Source organism: Oreochromis niloticus, linkage group LG11, assembly GCF_001858045.2.
Source record: "Oreochromis niloticus isolate F11D_XX linkage group LG11, O_niloticus_UMD_NMBU, whole genome shotgun sequence".
NCBI classification, from domain to species: domain Eukaryota; kingdom Metazoa; phylum Chordata; class Actinopteri; order Cichliformes; family Cichlidae; genus Oreochromis; species Oreochromis niloticus.
In genome coordinates, this window is record NC_031976.2 from 31,666,365 (window position 1) to 31,689,836 (window position 23,472).

Consider the following 23,472-nt stretch of genomic DNA (forward strand, 5'->3'; position numbering starts at 1 on the left):
GAAGAAAGAAAGCTCCGTTTTATTATTGGAGCAAAGAAACATCGCGGACCCTTCTGACCTCTCAGCTTTCCTCGAACCTCAGGAGAACAGAAATGAAGACGCTTCATCTTTCTCACACATTCTTTCCACTGTCTAATGCTGCGCAGACCCTGTTTCATATCATACTTTCTAAATAAAATTCTTTTTACTGTTTAATGTGAATTTCATGAAGACCGGTTATACAACTGCAGTGGCTGCCAAGTTCTCTTGAATGCATTTTTCCTTTATTTACATATTTTAATGTTCAAAAAGATATACAATTTTTCCTTAAACTGTACTTAGTGCAGCACCACTTTTCACTGTGTCTGAGACACTAGCAGCCCAGTCTGCTCTGACGTGTAATCAAAGTTGCTTCACTTTTCAGTTGGCATAAAAGTCAGGCAGGGCTCTAGAATGCGACCAATTTGGTCGCAAATGCGACCAAATTTTTCAATGGTGCGACTAAAAAAAAATATTTGGTCGCACTGGTGCGACCAACTGTTCGGGTAACAAAAAACAAACAAACAAACAAACAAAAAAAATCTCTGCAACTCTCCGTGTGGTCAACAACAGACACACATTATGCCCCTATCGTGGACTAAACCAATCAGAGATAGTCAGGGGCGGGACCTCTCTGAATGGCCCTGCCAGTTGAAAGTGCAGGTGGACAGACGAGGTGAGTAGCTTGAATAAAGCGATATCGATTCATTAAATCCTGAATTGACTTTTAAATATAACTGTGTTTTGCCAGAAACGTCAGATTCTCAGATTAAAGCTCACAAAACTATTTCAACAACCACCAAACAGCAAACGAGAGCAGGTACACGGATTCCACACAAAGACGTAAACACAGCGCGGACCCGACACATCAGAATCAGCTTTCTCTTTCTTGGCTTTCTCACCCGATGGCACGTAGACGGACACGCCGTCGGGGCTCACCGATTCTGATGCGTCGGGTCCGCGCTGTGTTTACCTCTTTTTGCAGTAGATTCTGAGCTGCAGGTTTTGTCTCGCCAAACAAAATTCACCGAGCCAGCAGCAAAAGAAGCAGCAAACTACGCTTCACATTTGATCAATGTCGTCATGAATTCCCTCTGACTTTTGCCGTTTTGCTTCCACCACGATAAAAATCACACTTCATGCACAGCTCTCTCTCTCTCTCTCTGTACTTCAAGAACAGTTTCCCGTCTCAAATCTCTGTTTTCTGCATTATTCATTCGCTTATTACCCACCAGTCTACCGTTGTTTACAGCGCTGTCGGCCGCTGTCTTTTTCTTTTCTTTTTCTTTTTTCACTTAAATGACCTCGGACAAGAAAGCCTAATTTCTGCTGTTCAATACTGAAGAAATTTAAACTTCTTAAAATTATGCAAAATTGCAGAATATTGCAGAATATTTTTAAGGTTATCTGCTATAAAAAGCCAGACCAGAAAAATCTCCTTCATGTTTTTCTGTGTTTTATTCTCAGTTACTTTGACACAAAGGCATCTGCTGTGATGTTCACAATTCTGATGAAGTCTCACATGTATCAGTACTGATAAATGATCAGAATTATAATATTCCTGACTGTCTGATGCTAAATTGAATCGAATCAGGACTTTGAGAACCGGAATCGAATGGATTATAGAAATCAGTGATGATACCCAGCCCTAGTGAGCAGCCTAGACCCGACAGAAGTGGATGTAGCTGTGGGTAATAAGAAAAGATGAAAAGAACTATTGATAACTTTTTTGTTAAGTTAAGGCCTGATCTGTGTGAAATTCATAGCCAGCTCTGACACGGTGCCATCAATCTTTGAATGCTGAAAAAGCACAGTGTATCCAGAAAACACATTATATGCTGCAATAAATGCACTGCCCAAGTGTCCCCTCTCCCCACTGCCTTTCAGCAGCAGGCAGCAGCAAACAGGTCGTCAGAGGAGCCAAGATGATGATTAAGTTTAACATTTTCTACAATACTGACAAAGCACTTTAAGCACAAGATTGTTAGTTAATAATTTAGAAATGAATATTGTCTGTATGGACTGCAATTTCCCTAGAGTCAGTCTAGAGCCCTGTCAGGGAATGTTTGTTACACATGTAACACTGAAAGTCAAAGAGCTGTTGATGCTAAAAATCGGAATTATAAAAAAGCGACATGCTAAATTTTTCTCTGGTGGTCAAAATTACAGCACAGCCATTTCTTCAACATGTCTGAATGGTTACGTTTTCAGAGGATATCAGGATTTTAGTAGCAACAAAAAAAAAAAAAAAAAAAAATGTGTTTGCATTGATTGTAATGGGTTGTGTCTGTGTGTCATTTCTTGCTTGTTTCACTGTTTAACAACAAATATTGTGTTACTGAGAATTCAAAACAGCATGAACGTGCAAAGAGCAGGAAGATGTGCTAACAATAAACATCAAGGTATTTCTCTGAAGCTTTGGAGATACTGACATCAAAATAAAACCTTACACTTGTGTTTACCTCAAGTTTTCTGTGATCACAAGGTGTTCTGGTATTATTATAGAAAATTTTGGCTCTCTTTTGGGTTCATCAAGAAACATTAGTCTCATTGAATCTTTATCTAAAATATTATACTGCAATTACAAGTGCACATCAGGAGCCAATTGTGAGTAATTTAACCACCTTGCAGGTGAAAATTCATTTGAGTACTTGGATGGCGTGTGTGTCTGTGTGCACGAGTGTGTGTGTTTGTTCCCTGAGCTAATGTTTGTGCTGGCAAGCTGCCGATGGTTTGCTGGGTGCATTCTTACAGCGGTGTGCAATGTTCCCATGTGAGGATTATCCCTGCAGCAGACAGGGACAACCTTGGCACCCAAACACTTGTGCACACAAAAGGGCACAGCAAGTTTTGCCCTCATTCTCTGGCACTTTTCAGTTTTAACTGTGGCGAGGTGTGCAAACAAGTGGTAGTGGTGGGGGGAGTCGAGATGTTTGAACATTGCACCGAGTACAAAGCAGATTTAAAGGGAGTTGGACTAACGTGTAGAGAAGTAGATGTAGGCAAACAGAATGATGTATGTGGTGACGAGGGGGATGAGTTCGGCAATGCCGATCTCCTCTTTGAAGTGGACGTGAACCATGTGGTCATCTCTGAGGGTGCAGTTGGCGGATGGGTGAAGCTGCTTCAGGCGGGCCCGTAGGCTGCCTAGGAACCTGGACACACACACACACAAATAACAATTAATCATCATCACATGGAGTAACAAACTTCATCACTCCATTTTTAATTTTGAGAAAAAGACACTTGGCCTCGAGGGACAGATGGCATTAATCCAAGGAGAAGATAGTTCTGATTATTTATGCCGTTCTATTGAAAAATGAAATACAATAAAATAAAAAACCTAAGTCACAGACTCCTACTCTGTTCAGGCTCCAGAGTTAGTTTGTAGATCTCAGTTTCAGTTAGTTTCCAGAGATGGTTTGTTCTTTTAGTTTAGTTTTTAATGTATAGAAACAAAGTTGGACCAGGGGCAAGCCCAGAACAGACAGACAACACAACAGAAAACGCTTTAAAGACAATTGACTCAAAGTCATGGAAACATCCCAGTCTCACCCTCCTCAAGCTTCTTCTCCGAAGATTTTACTAAATTTCTTTAAGGACAATTTTTTTTCAATTTAGTTCCATTAGTAAAATATATATTTCTTAAGTTTGGTTTTACACAATGACACTGCCTGTTTAAGGAAGTGTGTATTTTGTGTCTTAAGCTTTTTCTAAACAGAGATTGTTAAAGTAGCCTAGTGTAAACGATTTAGTTTACTGCCCAACATTACTGTCCAAGAGTCACAGAGTTAGAGATGACAAAAATACGAAAGGAGAAAAACAAAACAAAAAAAATTTCCAGTGACATTCCTTAAAACTAAATTTAAATAGAACTGCCTTTTAGTTTTCTGTTTTATTGCATTTGTAACTCACCTTGCATCATAACTGGATAGAACTACAGTGATTGTGTACGTCACTACCCTCTTCCTGTTGTAGTGACTGACCCCCGAGTACTTCACAGGAACCCCGAACAGCAAGTCTAAAACACACACAGTAAACATTTTCATGTAAATAGACTCTTCATATTCTAGTAACAGACCACATTTTTACAGATCACTGTAGGTTGACCACTGCTTATTCATTAGTCATCAGCAGTCAAGCCCTTAGGTCTGCGTCAGAACTGATACAGTTACCACTTATTTATAAGAAAAACAAGAAAAAAAAGTAAGGACAGCCAGGTTCTTCATTAGCTGCTGCACTGAACTATAGTCAAGTGACGTTTTAGAGCAGTTTTAGGCTTAGAAAGTTTTGTGGAAATTTGCTGTTGTCACCAAGTTCTTTTGATCTTAGTCACAACACAAGGAAACATCTTAGCGATCAGGAGCACACACAAAAGCAGAAAAATACCTCACTGTTAAAAAAAAAACAAAACAAAAAAACCCCAAAACCCCCAAAACCCTAAGTGACAACATCCTGGTTTGAATAATGAAGTTAAATGTCAACTTGAAGCTCACTCGAAAAGCAAATCAATCAATCAACTCTGGTCTCAGACATGAGGGTGAAGTTATAAAGGAGTAAATAAGTTCAAGAACCAAAACGGCAACTGCAATAAAACTAAAAACTAAGCCATTAAAATGTAAGCCTGGAACACAATCACTAAACTCAGATCCATCCATACGTTCACAAAAAGACCTCAAAAAACACACACATCCTCACTGACTGCCATCTCTCACAGTTATACGTTTTACACTGGGTACCTGGTGGAGTTTGGGGCTCCCCTGCCCTGCAAGAGCAGCTGAGATATAATCCCCAAATGTAACCAGGCTGACAAGCCTTGAGTCAGCTCAGTGTGAACAAGCACATCAGTCTAACTTTATCTGACAACCAAGCTGTCCCTGACTACATCTTTAATATCTCTTGAACTGGCAGATGTGTCAAAATGCTGAAGGGGAAACTTGGTTCACTATGTCAGTGGGTAGCCTTTTAAAAGAATTCAATAAGTTCCCAAGGAATTAAACTGCTTGTTCTCTGTCAATACGAAAGCCTCTTAGTTGGCTGATACAACTAATCCCCTGCTCACTACTACCGACAATTACTCGTGCTGAATGATGGCAGACTACTTTCAACAAGGCAGTCAGAGTATAACACATTCTTTTCCCCTGCTCTTTAACAGACTATACAATAGACACGAGGTATTCAATATGGTGATCAACAATGGCAGTTTCTGACAGACTCGATTTAAAAATGCCTGTAGTTCAGAATGAATTTAGTCATCTCATGGATCATTGCATGGCAAAAAGCAATAAGAACACAGGCTGGACTGGAGCTTTCAGATTTTGTCAAAATAAAAAATGCTCCCACGCCTACTGACAAGCGTGAGAACGTTTCGGACACAATGACAATGTCCTATTGTATTAAGATTTGTTCATTACTTAATACATCAATTTTCACAAGCACCAGTTAAGGAAGCACTGAAGCTCTAATCTTGGGCATGCTTCAGGATGACACCACATGCTCTGTGGACTGTGACAGAGACTTGGTCTGAACACGTTTCACTTAACCACTCCTTGGCAGGGTACGCAGTGATCACACAAGTCACACAGTTGGTTACAGTAACAATTATTGGAATGTGAGTAGAACCTCAAAAAGAGAAATGTCCAAGGGCTTTTTCTGAGTAGAATTTGGTAGCAGACCAAACTGAGTTATATTTATGTACTCGCCTGTCGATCAAAGGTCTGTCAAGGGAATGGTTTGTTAGCAATACTGTACACAGAACCTACTGCACACACCCCCACACATGAGGGGAGGCCACTATTGAATCAGAGCTTTCCCAATTACTACCTCGCAATGTCGCTGAGGTGTGCAAGCCTTTCGGTTCATGTTTCTGGATGGTCTTGAAGGGGTCAGGGTCCGAGTCAAACAGCTCCCGTTGGTTCTGCCAGTAGTTGCCAGGAGAAACAAGAAGGCAGCCATGCTCTGGCAGCACCGACTGCATCCGCCGTAACCCTGGAAACAGGTCTGTCACCTGGAGACACAAAGACTCCAGACTGCGAATGCCGGAGCTGACAAGACAAGAACAAGACAGCGGTAAAGACAAGAGGAGGTGTGAGAAAAGACGAGGAAATCAATGCAGTACAGCTCACGGATACCGAATACTTCTGGAATAAATGATTTAAATAAACTAAAAAACTATTGAATTGCAATAAATCATTAATGTAAAAATAATTAAACAAATATTTAATTGAAACCAGAAGCACAAAAGCAAAGCAAACTGTTCTAGGAACTATCATTGATACAGTAGAGTAGTCAAACAGAACAAACCATAAACTTTGTAGTTTACAACAGATCAATAACTCAAGGTCATTGATGTTTATCTCCCCCCCCCGCACTAAATTCAAAGAAGCTTTTCATTCACAGCTTTCCTTCCACAGCCCTCTGCTCTAGTCCTTCCTTATACTTAGACTACACTTCATAATGTAGTATTTTTTCATTGTGTTACTGTAAATGCGTCTTTTACCACCGTCACCCAAGCTTACCTGTCGGAGTGAACGTGGTTGCGGATCTCTTCCAGCAGATTGAAGACTCGGCCAAGAGGCGACCGAAAGACATCCACCGGCACCAGGCTGTTGTCCCATGGAGACACTGCTGCCTTTACCAACACCTGCTGGATGTAGGCGACCGGAGGACCCCGGTACTACGGCAAACATGTAGGCAACTTATTAATAAACCGATGGTGATCAAGTACAATGAACCAGCTACTACTGCTGACTGATTTTAATATTAGTATTCAATATTAACTAAAAACGTATTCTTTGTTTCTTATTCCCCTTATTACAGCAGATTAAAACTAGTCCTGACAAATCGTGAGAGCCACTGTTTTACTATTTATGAGCCTCCAGCTTTGCCTAGCCATCATTTTTGAATATTCAAGCTTAAGATTAAAATGTATTTCAGGTTAGAATGTCATAGCTTAAACACACCCTAAGGAAATGTAACAAAGGTGATAGTCAGAAACAGTACAAAAATACAGAATCTTATGGATTTTATGTTTTTTCTCCTACCCAATCAGGGCGCTCTCCAAAGTCACCCTGAGGCTCATGGAAAGGAACGCTGTAGTCTCGCAGCCCTGTGGTGAACTCCACAGGACCCGTCCCAGGCAAGGGGAGCCTCAATAACGGATAGCTAGCAGGAAGAGAATGGAGAGAATGGAGGGAGGGGGGTCAAATGACAAACAATAGGAACAAAGGAATTTAGTTCAACTTATATTTATGCATCTACATCCTTTTGCTCATTCATTAATAAATGGAAAAGACATCATTCTCACTGTAACGTAAACCCACACACATGCCTTCAAAGAAAGCAGCAGACAGCTATACACTACAGACCAATGAAGCCGCCGCGATAACGGTGAGTGCTTCCCTGTGATGCATGTTGCAACACTTCTGAGTAGATGAAACCAGCACCTCTGGCTTTTCCTGCCAGATTAAGTTTCACGTGCAACCCGGAGAGACCCGCTCCCTAGTTCTCCTGGAAATGGGCAGGTCTTCAAGAAAACAAACTTCATCTGAGAACCAAACCACTCCCTTCTTTCCTTCCTTCTCTGCATGTGTCTATATGTAGAGGAAGCATGTTCAGTTTGAAATGATAGTGTTGAGCAACCCTGAAAAATACTTGAAAGACTGAGTTGGTGGTGGCAACAGAGGTGGATGGAATAAAGCTTTTAAAAGACTCTCTGAAGTGTTTTGGATGTATGCCCACTTTCTTGGTGCTTACTTAAAATGGAAAAAAAGTCATCACAAAATTATCAAAGGAAGTCAATTCCTTCTAAAAAAAAAGAACTACATTTTTATTTTTTTCTTATGCCTTAAATTATCTCGAATTCAGCCAAAAGTAATCAAATGTGCCTTCATCAGCTTTATAATAGGGATTTTAGCTGAGACAGAGCACCTCAAGCTTCCCACTCAGGCTACAACTAACAACTAATTTTATTCTCAATTAATGCAATGCTGACTTTCTGAATTTGCTGACTTTGTCAAAAACAAGAAAAACACTGATACGCCTCTATTTGTTTGCATAACCTTAATTTAAGGTCATGTTGCAGCTGATAAATAGTCCAAAAGCCAAAATAGTTTTAATGTTAAGTGCAAAGAAATGCATCAAATTCTCACATGAGAGAATGTAAAAGAAATTAAATATTTATATTTAAAAAATAAATCATGATTTAATTATCAAAAGCAGCTGCTGACAAATTGTTCACTTTTAATTAAACTAAGCTGTAGCTGTGCTGGCCACACGGCTGTTGTCAAGGCTGCTGAGGATAAAACACAGTAAGAATTCATCTAATAAAGTCAAAATGGGCTCTCTCCTAATGAGGTCAAGCCCGGAGAAAATTAAGTGCTCCCCAAACATCACCACTGCACACTTTATTTTTTTTTAAGAAAAATGACACAATACAAAAGTACAGCCTTCAGCAGTTGAGCTGTACCCCAGTTTGGCAGTATAAATAAGTTATGTTTGAATTTTTGATGATGTACATCTTTAGCTGGAATAGGAAAAGTGGTCTGACAAAGGTTCAGAAATCTCAGCAGCTGATGAAGGATCAATTGGGTCACTGGTACCTTTGTATCCAGACGCAGCTCATATGAACATATTGTACTCTAATACAAATATCAATTCTTGTCTTTTCGATAGAAACCTCTGCCTGCTTTTCGCTGTGCCTCACCTCCCTCTCCCTCCCCCCCCCATGCCTCCTCCACTCTCCTAGGTCACTGTACCTCCACAAAGGCCTCTTTTGTGCCGAGCCAGCCCCCCTCCTGACAAGCAGATGGAGGGACAGGCATCCCATTCTCACAGGGCCACTTTCTCACAGCCCTCTGCTCTAGCCCTGCCTTTAACATCCCCGTCGTCCAGCTCTTTTCTTTCATTTTACCCCGGGTGGTAGTTAGTCGCCCATTTGGTCAGCACCCCTGCTGTAAGTTGCATAAGTTGCAGCAAGGACAGCACGCTGCAGGTGCATGTGTGCGTTTCTGATTGTTTTACAATGCCTTTACTTACGAAGCCTGTCAAACTCTGACCCATGTCCTCTCTTTTGACCAGTGATTTAGCAAGAGGAGATATGTGCGTGAGTTCAGTGAATGTTTGTGTCATCGTGTCAGCAGGAGGCTGTTGTGTGTGTGTACAGATGGCCAGTTAAACTGAGCTGAACTGGCCAACAGAGTTTTCCCCTCTGAAGTCACTTTCTCCATCTGTCTGTTTCTGTAAAGTGGATGACAAGATTTCCTCTCATCTTTTAGTTGGTACTAAAAGGAGGTCATCATGTCCACAGGTTCTTGCAAAACAGTCTACTGTATTGTTTAGTTGATTCCGACTGGACAATGTTTCAAAAGCAGTTTTCTGAACCCTGCATAGGTGGTCAACTAGCTGGTCACAGTACAACTGCCCAAAACAACCACACTCTCTGGGAAGGTAAAAAGTGAGTCCAAGGAGGGGGAAGGTGTATCTTAATAAGGAATAAGAGTGCGCGTAATCAGACAGTTTCACCAATAACGTACTTGGTGTAAATGACAGCTTGTCAGTTTTTCAAAGTTAAAAAGAAATCCATATTGCTGAAACTGTTCCCTGTATGCTCCAAATACTTATATTACACTCAATGCCTACCAGCAGGTGAGGATGCTGGCCGAGGTGAAGAGGATGATGGGTACTGGATAGGAGGCACACAGCAGCCCGTGGCGGTAGAAGGCCGCCGAAATCTTCTCTCTCAGCTGCTCGCGCAGCGTCATCTTGGTGGGCTTGGTCAACTCCCGGCCATTGGGAAGAACTGGGCGGCCGAGGACAGTTCGCCGCGGAGCATCCAGGGACCTACGAGTGCAAGCGAGTCAATAGATTCAACGAATGAATATTTAATTTCACACATATTAAAGCCAAAACTCACATGGGAGAATTTTGACTATAAAATTATTCATTTTAAAACTTTTAATCCAGAGGGGAATCTTGCATAATAATTAAGTCATTTAATGATTTTCTAGGGGGAAAAAAATATCTTATATACTCCTATGAGATCTGAGAGTTCAGAGAAAGGGGAAGGGAAGGGACGGGGGGCAGGAAGACTTTATATTTAAGACTAAACTTGTTATGGAGATTCATCAGACATAGTGAAACTGAGTGAAATCCTGTTTTATAACTGATAAATAATTATTTGTATACAAACAGACATATTTCCTTTTCAGACATATAACATGTGATATCCCAAATTACAATACTTTTTTTTTTTTTTTTACTTCAATATTTTAATCTAAGAAAAGCATAAATTCCTTCCAGAGAAAATAGATTATACTTTTTAAATACTGAAATTGCTGACACTGCATCCAATCTGTCTAAATAATGCAATCTTATAAAGATGTATTACAAAAGCCTCACTTTTCACATTTTTAAATAACTGGCACAGTTATCTCTGTTTAGATGTAAGCACATGTGGAACAAAACAGCAGCACAGAGGCAAGTTTTATAAATATTGTCACCCCTCTCTTATCAGGCCAAATCGTGTAGTGCATCTCCACAGACTAACACATAGAAACAGAGGTCAGCTCTATTACTGAGAAGCTCTGTCCTGGAAAACGAATTTGTTACACACATCTTGTGGTGCCATTCTTGCTGCTAACTAAAGGCACAGTGTTTTTTTTTTCGTTCAGACCAGCTCGCACTGTGGTCACATGCTCCATAGCACTTAAACACACAACTCATTCAGTAGCCCAAAAGGTGTGGACACATTCCCCACGATGGAAAAAATCCAACTGTGGTACAGCAGTGAAACATGCATGCTTTACTGGTCACACCTGGGGAAAATTACAACCTCCACGTTCCCTGAAACAACTGTTTCTTAGAAATTTCCTGTAAAGTTATATTTAGATAAGAATGCACAGGAGGATATGATGGTGAAAATGGAAGAGGGTAATGTTTAACTATTTAAAAAAATAAAAATAATAATAATTAAAACAACACAGGTACTGAAAAGCTATTTGTAGAAGACGAAAAGTCATTAAGTCATTAATCATTAGTCACCACCTAAATATCTTTCGACCTTTGGACAGAGAAAGCAATTGGAAAATATATCTGACTGCTGAACTTCTTAGCAGTCTTCCAACATGAATCATCCTTTGAGCCAGTCCTAATATTTCCATAGCTATACACAGAACAAAATGCTTTTTATTCAACAGGATCCCCCGAAACTCTGAACACAACAGTCCAGTATACTCATTGTTGATGCTAATGAATTCTAGTAGCTGAACATTTAGGTAACTTTGATGATCCCAATTTATCCAGCCATGGTACAGCACACATACTATGTGCCATATTGTCTAAATAACACTACAGCTAAAGGAAACCAGCAACTTGTTTAGCTATTTTCATTGATTGAAATTAAAAAGTTAGATAGTTGTGTAGACCAGATTCTTTCATCCATATTATAGGAATTGAAGAATTGATCTCTGGCATAGGTGCACATTTTATACACATTATATGAGTATCGACAGAGATATGTACAAGTACACAAAAAATATTTTTAACTGACACCATGCACTGATAATTTGTCAATCAACCAACCAACAGGTTAACATACTCTTAACTCTGATTGGCATCATAATCTCTGGTTTTCATTCTATACAATAATAATCACAATCATGACAACAACCTCCGGAAATTGACTATCGTTCAAATAAAGAAATGTTAACGTTAGGATGATAAACTTCGCCTTGGAATGAAGTAAACTTCCAAACTAACTGCTTGAGTTTGATGTGACTTATCTGAATTCAACATTTCATTTCTCCAGCCTGACCCCCCTAACATGACTCTGTGCATGAATACTGATGTCAACTCGGGTGGAAAAACTGAACTCTTTGACTTAAAGGTGGTTTACTTAACAACAAACGCAATCACCAAATTGGCCTCGAATCTCAGTTCTCGTCTCCCTGTTTACTCAGTAGGCAGGTTCAGAGCTCCCTATCAGTGTAAACACTGCTCTATTAAAATATTTAACTGGGTTTCCTGGCACACATACAGCAGCTGGATTTGTTCAGTATCTTAATCCGCCCGCTCTCACCTCAGCTTCTAACATCATGTCAAAAAGCAGCATGAAACTGTTAACCAAACAGTGTTGTTAGACACGTTAGACTGTTCTAAGAGCATACCTGCCAATGGGAGACCAGTTTATCTCTCTGGCTTGCACCCGCTTACGTCCCCTGAAAGCAGAAACGGTGGGTTTTTTTAGCTTTACGTGCACTTTGTGGTTAACACAGTGCTCCCTCCTCGATTCAGACAGACTGTGTAATTGCTCCGCTTGTCCCCCCGAGAACAGCGGAAACATTCCCCGGGAGGAATTTGCCTCAGGAGTCTCTTGATCTGCTGTTATAAATACTCCATACAGTAAACACAGCAATGTCCTAGTAACCTTGCACAATAGGAGCAGCAAATGTTAAAAGCAGGTTTTGAAGTAATGACTTTCTGCTCTCAACCTGGTCCTGGTTCCAGGGGCCGTCTTGCCAGGGAAAATTTTCAATGAATGCTTCCATCTCTCAGTTGTTTGTCCAGCAGGCTAAGTGGGTGTAGCTGTAAGGCCCGATTTGGCAAAGGGTCAGCACCATCTCCGTCAGTGAACTAATCCTGGATTGAGCTGATCGGAAACTCAGCGAGCAGGGCTCAGGACCTGTAGCCATCCCCCATCATCTCCCTCCTCCTCTGGCCAAAGCCGGCCAGCGTACTATTATGCCAGTTACAGCAAGCCAAGACATTCACTATCTCAAAAGCATGGCGTATTTGAGAGAGGCTTGACAAGTGAAACTTAACAACTAGGGCAGATATATTAACACCAGTCACAGGTCAAGTGCTGGTAAGGAGTAGCCTTTCTCTTATCTTCAGCCATTTTTGGCAAGTGACCAGCAATTGTTCAGAAATCCTATTCTATATCACAAGATAGTGTTAGTAAGGAAACACCATCGTCTATGGCTGTAGTACATTAAAAACAATACATATTATATAATCACAAATAATATTTCCTGACTAAGTCAGGGAAAAAGTCTCAGCTGAATGAATAACCATGTGCATTTGTGAGTATGTGCTAAACAAATAATCTAACAAAGAACAGCCTGTATGCATCTTACATGAAAACCCAGCACGTTTACTCACAAAACACAACATTTCACATCACAAGTGCAAATTCAGTTAAGGAGATCATTGTGGACCTCTTTAGTGTACCTTTCAGATTAAGACTAAGGTAAGACTTTGTAAAAGCACAAAGCTAAAAGACTGCTGCTATGAGAAAAATGGTGCACGGAGTTTACAGATGCAAATTATCAATAAAATTTAGAAAAGCAAAGCTTACCTCTTTTCAACACTTCCCAAAATACCCAACTTGAAGGCATCGCCAGGGTTTATAGAGTCCACAGCCATAATCATGCCATGAATGTGTATTCCTTAAACAATATTTCCTCATAAACTGCTGCAAATCCAAGCACCATACCAATACCCACAAACATTCCAGCAAGCATTAAGCTGTGTCCGTTCTTTGTGGCATAATTGCATCAAAATTCAGTGACATAGTTGCATAATTCTGAGGCATGCGCCTCTGATAACTGAGGACCATTAGTCCTGCTGTAATTGCAGAGAGCAGCTCAATATGGATGAGCTGCCTTTTACAACCAGCGCTGATGAGAAAAGAGGGTAATGTCCTGTCAATGAGTAACCACATTTGAATAACAGATGGTGCGTAATAGGCGGTCTACTTCCTTACAAACACCTCTCTCAAAATACAGTTTTTAAAAATTAAATATATCTTGGTTAATTGTTGGACATGTACTGAATTACTTGCTAAAGTCTTCTTCGCGCTCTAAGGTATATTAAAGCAACCAGAATTGTGAAATAGCCCTCACAAGACAATGAACAACTGCAAGAAGGATGATGCAACCCTGTCGCAACATCACTTGCTGGTAATCACAGTAATTATCAAACCAAGAATTAGAAACCGGCAGGGATTAATGACTAAAATCAGAAAGTACAGTTTAAATATGTACACGTCTTAATTTCATTTATAAAAACTAACATTAGAAACTGCCTACCAACAAATGTCAAATTGAGCGAGAAGACACCACTCACCGAGCTGAAGCAGATGATAAATTATGTTTACATGCAATCAAAAACCTCAAAGGGAACAGTTAAATCTCACCGTTTGCCCTGACAGGTTTATATTCCATATGAAAGCATCTAGCTTTATTATTAAAATGACATGTGCTAGCTGACATTATCCACCGCTACCTCACCATGTTTCATTAAATAACACTTAAAAGTCCTTAAACATAAGAGTAGAAAACAAGTGCTGAACAAACAGCTATAATGATGATATATCAATTTGTTTTATGTATTATGTAAAAACTTACGATGTCATGAAGCTCAGGCTAACCCTGCTAGCAAACAATTAGCTTTGCTAGCTGTAAATAAACCCGGGTCCCAATATGGACCCACGCTTTAAGCTTAAAAAAGAAAGAAAAAAATTGTGACATTTAACATAGCTCAATTAACACAGCTGTCGCTTATAAAGTACCACAGATTGATTCCAACAAAGGTGCATAATAGAGTAAAACCACAGGTAGCATGCTTGGTGTTAGCACGTCGTTAAGAGTGTGCTCTGAGATGCTCCGGGTTCATATGTAATGGTACCACACTCAAGTTATGAGCTTATTCGAGCCCGAAGACGGCAGCTTTAATGCTACATTCATAGCAACATTAAGTAACCAACATAATAAATAATTCAACAGTTCCAGTACTTTACACTAACAGGAAGCTAAGTTCACAGCTAATGCTAGCGGTGCGCAGCTCAACTTGCCTGGACAAATTTCAGAGTTCTCCAAATGATGCTGTTGTTGTTGTAGTTGATGTTGTCCTCGTGGTTGAACTGGTGAGCAATTGCTCTATTCCTTCGGTTCCAAATTTTACAAAATGCTAACGCATATGCCTCCCATTACACGCCAACATATAGACGCACGGTCTCAGCAGTTACTGGCTGTCATATCCCAGTGAAACCTCTCCCCTTCGACCTCTCAACCTGCATGCTGTTACAGTGGGAACATGGGGACATCTAGTGGATATGATGGCGACATTTTAGGCATCCTATGCAAATTTAGGAACCAATTTCCTGTTTGACTCTACGTGTCTGTGGCTTCTAGGCTAGATTATTGTAATTTATTATTATAGTGACACTTGCTATTATGTATGGTTCAGAGATGGTGGCACTAAAAAAGACAGAAAGCAGGGCTGAAGGTGCCAGGAATAAGTACATAAGAGAGACAGATCAGGTTGTAGTCAGAGTTAGAGGGACGAGATTGAGAAGTGTTGGACATATACAGAGGAGGGATAGTGGCTATATTGGACAAGGGAGCTTCCAGGCATGAGGGAGCAAAACAGGAAGACCACAAAGAAGATTCATGGATGTAGTGAAGGAGGACAAGCAGAGGGTTGGTGTGGCAGGAGAGCACTCTAGGTATAGGGTAAGATCGAGGCAGATGATCTGCTGTGCTGACCACTAAAGGAAGCAGTCAGAAGAATTCTTATCAGGATGCTCTGATATCGTAGAAGAGCTTTCAATTCATGCAAAATGCTGAAGGAATCGAGAGTACTAATATGAACAAAGGAGGCTTATAACTCTCTAATATTCTGTTCATTGACTCGCTGTTAAATCCTCATTGTCACTTATACAGCGCTTAATTACTGAGGTCCATCATATTTTAAAGACCACACAGTTCCATACTATCCCAACAGACCATTTTTCTCACAGCTAGAAGTTTTAAAAATTAGGATGTGATGGAGAGCTTTCCATTTTGGGTTCAAGTGACACCCTCTCTACTTAGGTGACCACTGAGGATACTCCAGGCATTCACGTACCACTATTAGACTGAATTAAGATTGTTTCTTCTTTCTCTTTGGGCTTTAATCATTGTTAACTATTCCCCCCTGTACCTATCTCCAGGTACAGGCGGGAATAGTATCCATGTTTGCCTTTAGAGGTGGATTACCTCCCTAGGTATGTTTCTGCCAGAGGATTTTTCCAGTAAAATTTGAGTTTTTTGTTTTTAAGTGCTTACTCATGAGGTAGGCTTGGTTTCTCTCCAAACATATTTTACTTGTGTGTTTTTCTTACAATGTAATGTACCCTGAGACAACTGTTGTTGTAAAATGTGTGCATTTAAATAAGAAAAATTGAATTAGATTTTATTATATTAACATTCATTGGCAATACAGCTCCACAAAACTGTTCTGTGAATAATAATTTTATTCATTAACAAGATTATTTCAAACCACCACCAATCCTGCATTCTGAATATTTTGTTGAGTCGTCCACTGAAATCGACCAAATAATGACAACAACATGAGTCAGCATGATAATAACTCTATCCTCTGGAGATTCAGAGGTCTGGAATTGGATCACAATGTCCCTCCGTCACAAAGTTTGGGATCCAGACACGGTTTGCTGACAGCAGTGACCAGCCATGGCCAATTCACCAACCGCTTTGGCAGCATTTGCTATGTTGCGCAACATGAAAACATAACAGTGGTTGGTCAGTTGTCAAGTAAAAGAGACTAAATGTGTCTAAGGGTATAACTAGAGAACGGCACTGGATGTCCCAGGAGCAAAGAAGGAGGCTCCTTTATCGTGGACCTTGTACTGAAAAAGCTTCTTCTGTGTGTGCTGCCCATCGCCTCGTCTCCTCCTCCAACAAACCTCCACCTGAAAAACAACAGTGCACTTTGTGCTAAATTTGATACTCTTTAAGGACAAGAAATAGACACTACGTGCATTTTGTCAAGTACAGCTGAAATGAGATTGATAAAGTAATCAATCAACAGAAAATTATTCAGTAACAATGTTCTTAATTACAAAAATGTTAATCACAGTTACCAAAAACAATCATTTTAGCCTCTTTCTGTTCAAATATTTGTAACGCTATGACATAGAAAGCTCAATAAATCGATTTTGACTTGTTAACTAAATCTGACATTTTGCAGACAGATTCATTAAAACTGTCAGTTTATAAAATGTACCTCTAACATATCTACCTAAAACAAGTCTCTTATAAACACCTGGATAATGAGCAGATCTGTCTCTCTGATGTGTTCAGTCTGAATTAGAAAATTTGCATCCACATACACACATACCTGACCGTGTATGTCCCTGCAGTAGCCAGTTGGGAGACCCTGTACATGAAGAGTGAGGCTGCACTGGTGGGTCAGGCCCTTGAGGAGCCACTCTGATCCCTCATCACTTCCATCATCCTCCGCTTCTTCTCCGTGACAGCGTACCAGCATCACTATGTTCCCCTGCAGTGCAGACATGTTTATAAGAGTATTTGTAGAATCCACTGAGTTTAATTTGAGGAGAGGACTTTTAATGAAAGGGCATTTAGGTCTAACCTGTAGCTGAGAGCAGACTGTGGCTCTGCAGTAGTGGCTGAAGTCCAGTACGGCTCCAGCGCTGACCCCCAGACTCAACAGCACACTGACGTCATCCACCAGCAAAACGGGAGGGCCCCACTCTTCCACCCCTTCCTCCCCACCACCATCACTGCTCACACTGGACCGCACAAACTCATACAGCCTCTGCAGGCCAACTGTAGGATCTCTGGGGACAAAGGAGGTGATGCTGTCAGACTAGTCCTAAAGTCAGTTGAGTTTTTTTTTTTTGTCTTTTTTTTGTTAACATGTTATTTTTTGTAATACGTGACAATTATGCAATGAAAGTTACAATGAGTAAGAACAGCGATTATACCTGAGGAAGTCCATGGCTTGACTTCCTGTTGTGGTTTCTTGAGGAATCAAAATAGATAGCGACTCCTTAAGGCCCTCTAGGAAAATCAGCTGACCCTTTTCCCTTGCCTGTGTTAAACTTACACCCTGAGAACACACATTTCACGCAAAAACAAGTTTTTTTAAAAAAAAATATTTGACTCATGTTGTGTCACTAATAAAGCGTTTTAATTCTGACGCTGATCCTTGTTTAAAAAGATTTAGATCTTGAATAAGATATCATGTCATTAATGACAGTGGCTCACTGGGGAAGGATGGAAAGTGCCCTTCATGCCAGTGGTTTTGATGTTTTCTTGCAGAAAATAATAGTTAACACTCACCAGTCTTTGACTGATTGCACTGTAGTGACTGAAGGACTGCACCAGACCCAGAAAGCACACTTTGCATCGCGCTAAAACCAAAAAACAGATTAAACACATTAACTCTTAAACAGACAGATAGAAAATGACAATACTGTGGCAAGTTACACCTCACCTCGCAGGTAGAAAGACAGGAAGTGGTGAATGAGGAAAGAGGCATCGCTCTGTCTGTCAGACACTAAAATAAATTCCCCCTGTAGGATGACACATTATGGCACTTAATGACGCGGGATAACTTGCAGTGCACTTAAGCTCGTTACAAATACACGACTACAAGTAAAGTAGTGTTCAAAGTGAGACTGAAAATACTGCATTCCTTACCTGAGTGAAGCTGTCAGGAGTGGCGTTCAGGATGCTGTTGAGCTCTGTAAACATAGCTAACCTTGGAAGCTAAGCTAACTGTAAATAATACAAGCTAAACGGTTTCAAAGTAACACACACCAGGAGATTTTAACAGAAATTAACCGACATGTCTGTTTTGTACATACATGGGATAAAATTGAAGGCTTACGATTCTATTTTTAACAAATCAAAGATTAGAAACCTTTTCTCCACAGTCTCTGCTTTCTGCTTGTTGTTAACGCCTGGAAATTGAAATCAAAGAAGAGGGCTCACTCCGACCCTTTATCAGGGAAAATCTTTTCGATCATTTTGATATTTTTTTTTAAATTTTGGCACATTACAGTCAAGCTATAATGAAGACAAATATTAAGGCAAATCTTAATATTTGACTTAGGATCATACTTTTAAAAAATCCACTACGGGCTAGCAAACAGGAAAGCGTGGTAGCTAGTGCGCATCTTCTTCATAGACAATCTTTGTAAGCACATGGCAACTTCTTCGGCGTTGCCGTCTTAACGTCGTGTGCAAGCAGCGCCACATGCTGGTGGTACTGTGGTAATAGACGTGGTGGTAGACGCATCGCGAGTATTTCACAAGAAACAGTTGCATACAGGAATATTTTGTTAAAGTATTCTTCTTCTTCTTCTTCTCCTTCTTCTTCTTCTTCTTCTTCTTCTTCTTATTATTATTATTATTATTAGTACACTTCCATGGTAATAGTGACCAATTTCGCCTCAGAGATGCACCTGCACTCTTCAGTCTTCATCTCCAGACACATTTTTTCCTCTGACATTTTTCTTTACATATAGCATTTAAATAAGTTATGAAATCTACAGGGTGGGCCATTTATATGGATACACCGTAATAAAATGGGAATGGTTGGTGATATTAAAGTCCTGTTTGTGGCACATTAGTATATGTGAGGGGGCAAACTCCCCAAGATGGGTGGTGACCATGGTGGCCATTTAGAAGTCGGCCATCTTGGATACAACTTTTGTTTTTTCAATAGGAAGAGGGCCATGTGACACATCAAACTTATTGGTAATGTCACAAGAAAAACAATGGTGTGCTTGGTTTCAACATAACTTTATTCTTTCATGAGTTATTTACAAGTTTGTGATCACTTATAAAATGTGTTCAATGTGCTGCCCATTGTGTTGGATTGTCAATGCAACCCTCTTCTCCCACTCTTCACAAGTTACGTTGAAACCAAGCACACCATTGTTTTTCTTGTGACATTACCAATAAGTTTGATGTGTCACATGGCCCTCTTCCTATTGAAAAACAAAAGTTGTATCCAAGATGGCCGACTTCTAAATGGCCACCATGGTCACCACCCATCTTGAGGAGTTTGCCCCCTCACATATACTAATGTGCCACAAACAGGACTTTAATATCACCAACCATTCCCATTTTATTACGGTGTATCCATATAAATGGCCCACCCTGTATATCTAGCAGCCCACAAAAGTGAAATGAAAAACTGCAATTAAATATTCCATGCTATGCATTTTTAAAACTGGCATTTTGCATCTCTTGTGCCACTTGAATGTCAATCAGTATTGGCTTATTATTAATCAAGTAAATAAGATTTGAAGATTTAATCTCTGCACATTCATCACTCAGCACATCCTTCTTCATCATTTTTATTTTATGTTTTGCCCTTTTTATGTTTTGCCCTGTTTAAACATAAGCACAGATTCTATTCATGTTGAAGCACCTCTGAGGGAATACTCATTAACCTTTGGGTTGTTCTGCCTCAACAATTGTTGCTAAATTTGATGTTGTTGCCATCCAAATTTAAGGAACGGTTTGTGCTGAAATGCAGAAAGCCTGATTACATAATCTGTCGTGTGTGTATATCAAGTCATCCATCTTACATTCACGATTCAAGCACCCAGCTCGGTCTAGTTAAACTGGGAAACAGAGCTAAAGCCACCGGACATTTTTCCAATCAGCAGATGGCACTGTGTAACTCTGACACAACTCAACATCAAAGAGATCATTACAGTAAATGCAATGAAACTGCACATGATGACATTATCGCAGTGCCTGTAAAATTACCAGCAAGAGCAGACAGCTCATTAGCTGACTGATTCTGATTTGATGAATTTATTCAATTACTTCTTTTCTTTTTATTTCCACTAATTTCTTTCCTGACTGCCTGGAGGTATTTTAGATCAAACTTACATATCCAGTAGAAATAGAGGTGGACGCTGTGTCCAGATGATGAATATCTAAAGAACAACAATGTCTGACATGGAATTTCCAAACATCCCATAGATGTTCAGCTTAGTTGAGATCTGGTGACTGTAAAGTTCACAGCATATGAGCCACATCATTTTCACCATTCAGTGACCCCTTGTGCACTGTGGATGGTGGCAGACTGCTTCCTTCAGGATAGAACCATTGATTTAATGATAGGATGAAGGTGATCACTGAGAACAAATTTTGTATTGGTTTGCAACGATGTGAGCCTTGGCAACAAAATACCGCAGAAAAATATACCTCCCGGATAACTTCATTGAAAGGGTTCAAGGGTTCAGTTTTTCTTTTCATTTGTCTCTATTTCAGCTGCAGATGCCCTGAGTTATTCACCAGCTAGGGGTTAAATGGGTTTGTCTGTCTGCTACTTTTGAAATTGGTTCAGCGGAGCTTTTCTCTTCGGGAACAGCTGCCTGCTGTGGCCAAACATGATGTAATGAGAGCAGCGAGACAACCGAAACAGAAGCTGCAGGCAGAGAAACAAAACATTGAGCTTAAAGATGCTAAGAAGACTTCAAAAACTTACATGGATAATAGGTGATGGCTTCCTAACTGCGAGCCTTTAGCAATACATGTGGATATTATTTATTTTTTAAGTTAAGTATTCATTAGTGTAGTTTTGAAATAAGTGATAAAGAGAGTGTACTTTAACACTTAACAGTTTAGCAGTTTAAACAAAGCTCTTTTCAGTGTTTTATATTCATTTTCACCAGTTCTCTGGACATACCAGCTCGAAAATCTTAACCACTTAAATAATCAGCAAGATATAAAAAAATATATATATTTAGTCCAGTAATTAGTCATCAAGTGAGAAGAGTAGTACAGAAAAATCCAATAAGTTTTTATTGACTTGTTTGGTGAAATGACCATTTGGTCTGGCGTAACTGTTTGAGGACTGACACAAATACAAATAAATAAATAAATAAATAAATACAAGTTTCTGCCTCTGTGAAGGCTGTCGGCAGCCTTTGTGGATTGAGACCATCAGAAGGTCACTGGTCTGATTCCCATAGTCCCTGAAGTGTTCCCAAGAAAAACAGTAAATAGCACAATGCAGTGTAGCTGTAAACTTTAAAGTATAAAGAGACTTTTAAAAAAAGTTTTATTAATGTTTTTTATGTGCTTCTGTAATTACTTTAATATAAATATTTAAATATATAAATATTTAAAACAATGTAAACATATCTGAAATAAATCCCAAAATATTATTACTATATTTTATTCACAGCTTGATGTTTGCATTCATGTCACTGTATATAATCTAATACATATCCAAAAGCTCTTTCCCCCTTTCAGAAGACATCGTGCATTTAGCTCTTCTCAGCTGAGGACAGTTTAGAATTCTTGGAACTCCAGAGTTTGTCGCCCTCCCCTGCGTTATAATAATCTGATCTGATCCAACCTTGGAAGCAGATCAGCAAACACTATTTTGTGAATTTCAGTTTCCCTGAATGAAAGATTTTCATTATCTCCAAAAACATGTAAAATGCACGTTCACAGAACCATTTTCAATATGACAGTGAAATGTACAAGGAACAGTTCATCAGGGGTTGTACGGGTTAAGTATCCATGTCCTGTACCCTTTTTGCTCATTGGTGATGGAGGCTGGCAGAGAGGGAGTACTGATGGGGTTACAGATAGAACAAGGAGAAGAAGGTGGGTACAGGGCATCCTCCCACTTTAAAACTCGACCTTTAGCTTTGCTGGGGCCATTAACAGTCCTGGCACTTGGCCCGTTGGCAATGTGCGGTTTGGTGTTGGGCATCTTGTAGAGGAAAACGTCATAGTGTGCGACAGGTCCTTTGGAAGGTTTCAGCTTGACGTTCTTGTTGAGGTGGAGCTCCAAATCGATGGTCACCTTACAGTGCAGGAATAGACTGGTTATTAATAAGCAAATGTAGGAGTAAAGTAAGAGATGCACAAAAATATTAACAACTAATTATTCTCCTGTTGAACATGTTTGCAAATTGTGTTTGTTCTCTTTAAAGACTGGACTTATCTGATTTATAGTATTTTATTAGCGATGCATAGTAAATAGTTTTATCAACTGCATGGTAATTTGATTAAAAAAAAAATCAAAAGTATGCAATTAAATTGTTTAAACTCAAGTATTTGTTTGAGTTTAAATAATTAATAATTAAAGATTTGTTTAGAGTACACAGTTAGAAGACAGGATCTTGTGGTAAGTTAATAATTGAGGGGCTGAGATGATTTCAGTTTTAATGATACACAGCAGAAAATTAAGAAAATACATTTGCAGTTGGATAAAACCTCCATGGTTCAGTTCTCAGCTGGGGAACATTATTTGCATGTCATAGACTCCACTTTTTCACCCATGTTTCCAGTTTCTCTAAATCTATAAAGTCATGAAATAAAATACAAATTGCAATACAAAAAGTAACCTTGAGCCTTTTAGGATTCACGCCTTTCAGGCTTAATGTTTGTTTTGTTCCATCAGTTTTTCTGCTTATGTAGTTCACAGGTGTAACGGGACAACGCCATCAAAAATCCTGTCAGCAGTTTTGAATAAATAACGCTAACCTGCAGGTAGCCACATCAGCTGCTTACACTTAAAGTGGATTAGACCAGCCACAATGAAAACCTCACAAAACATGCCTTGCTTGGCTGTTTGGCTGTAAAGCTAATCTAAGAGTGACAAAAA

General features: G+C 39.7%; 2 protein-coding genes across 7 annotated transcripts in view; both read right to left on the minus strand.

The window, feature by feature from the left end:
- The window catches only part of scap (SREBF chaperone), a 32,247-nt gene extending 17,125 nt beyond the window's left edge, over positions 1-15,122 (minus strand). The window contains exons 1-8 of one of the 6 annotated variants that reach the window (XM_025911611.1): positions 13,373-13,665; positions 12,183-12,233; positions 9,658-9,858; positions 7,062-7,182; positions 6,537-6,694; positions 5,842-6,062; positions 3,934-4,039; positions 3,001-3,173 (exon numbers count right to left, since the gene is read on the minus strand). In XM_025911611.1, coding sequence (XP_025767396.1) covers positions 3,001-3,173; positions 3,934-4,039; positions 5,842-6,062; positions 6,537-6,694; positions 7,062-7,182; positions 9,658-9,858; positions 12,183-12,233; positions 13,373-13,446 — 1,105 coding nt within the window. In that variant the 5' untranslated portion in view covers positions 13,447-13,665. Of the gene's footprint in view, positions 1-3,000; positions 3,174-3,933; positions 4,040-5,841; positions 6,063-6,536; positions 6,695-7,061; positions 7,183-9,657; positions 9,859-12,182; positions 12,683-13,372; positions 13,666-14,423; positions 14,510-14,869 lie in introns of those variants that run through there. The other 5 variants (XM_025911613.1, XM_003450299.5, XM_025911612.1 and 2 more) reach the window with 5 other exon arrangements.
- Positions 15,123-16,294: 1,172 nt separating this feature from the next.
- Positions 16,295-18,810, minus strand: elp6 (elongator acetyltransferase complex subunit 6). Its single transcript, XM_003450264.5, has 7 exons — positions 18,525-18,810; positions 18,319-18,397; positions 18,165-18,235; positions 17,807-17,931; positions 17,452-17,659; positions 17,197-17,358; positions 16,295-16,768 (listed from the first exon to the last, which is right to left on the minus strand). The coding sequence occupies exons 1-7, from the start codon at positions 18,576-18,578 to the stop codon at positions 16,643-16,645; spliced, it is 825 nt and encodes a 274-aa protein (XP_003450312.1). The 5' UTR covers positions 18,579-18,810; the 3' UTR covers positions 16,295-16,642.
- Between the last annotated feature and the right edge of the window lie 4,662 nt (positions 18,811-23,472).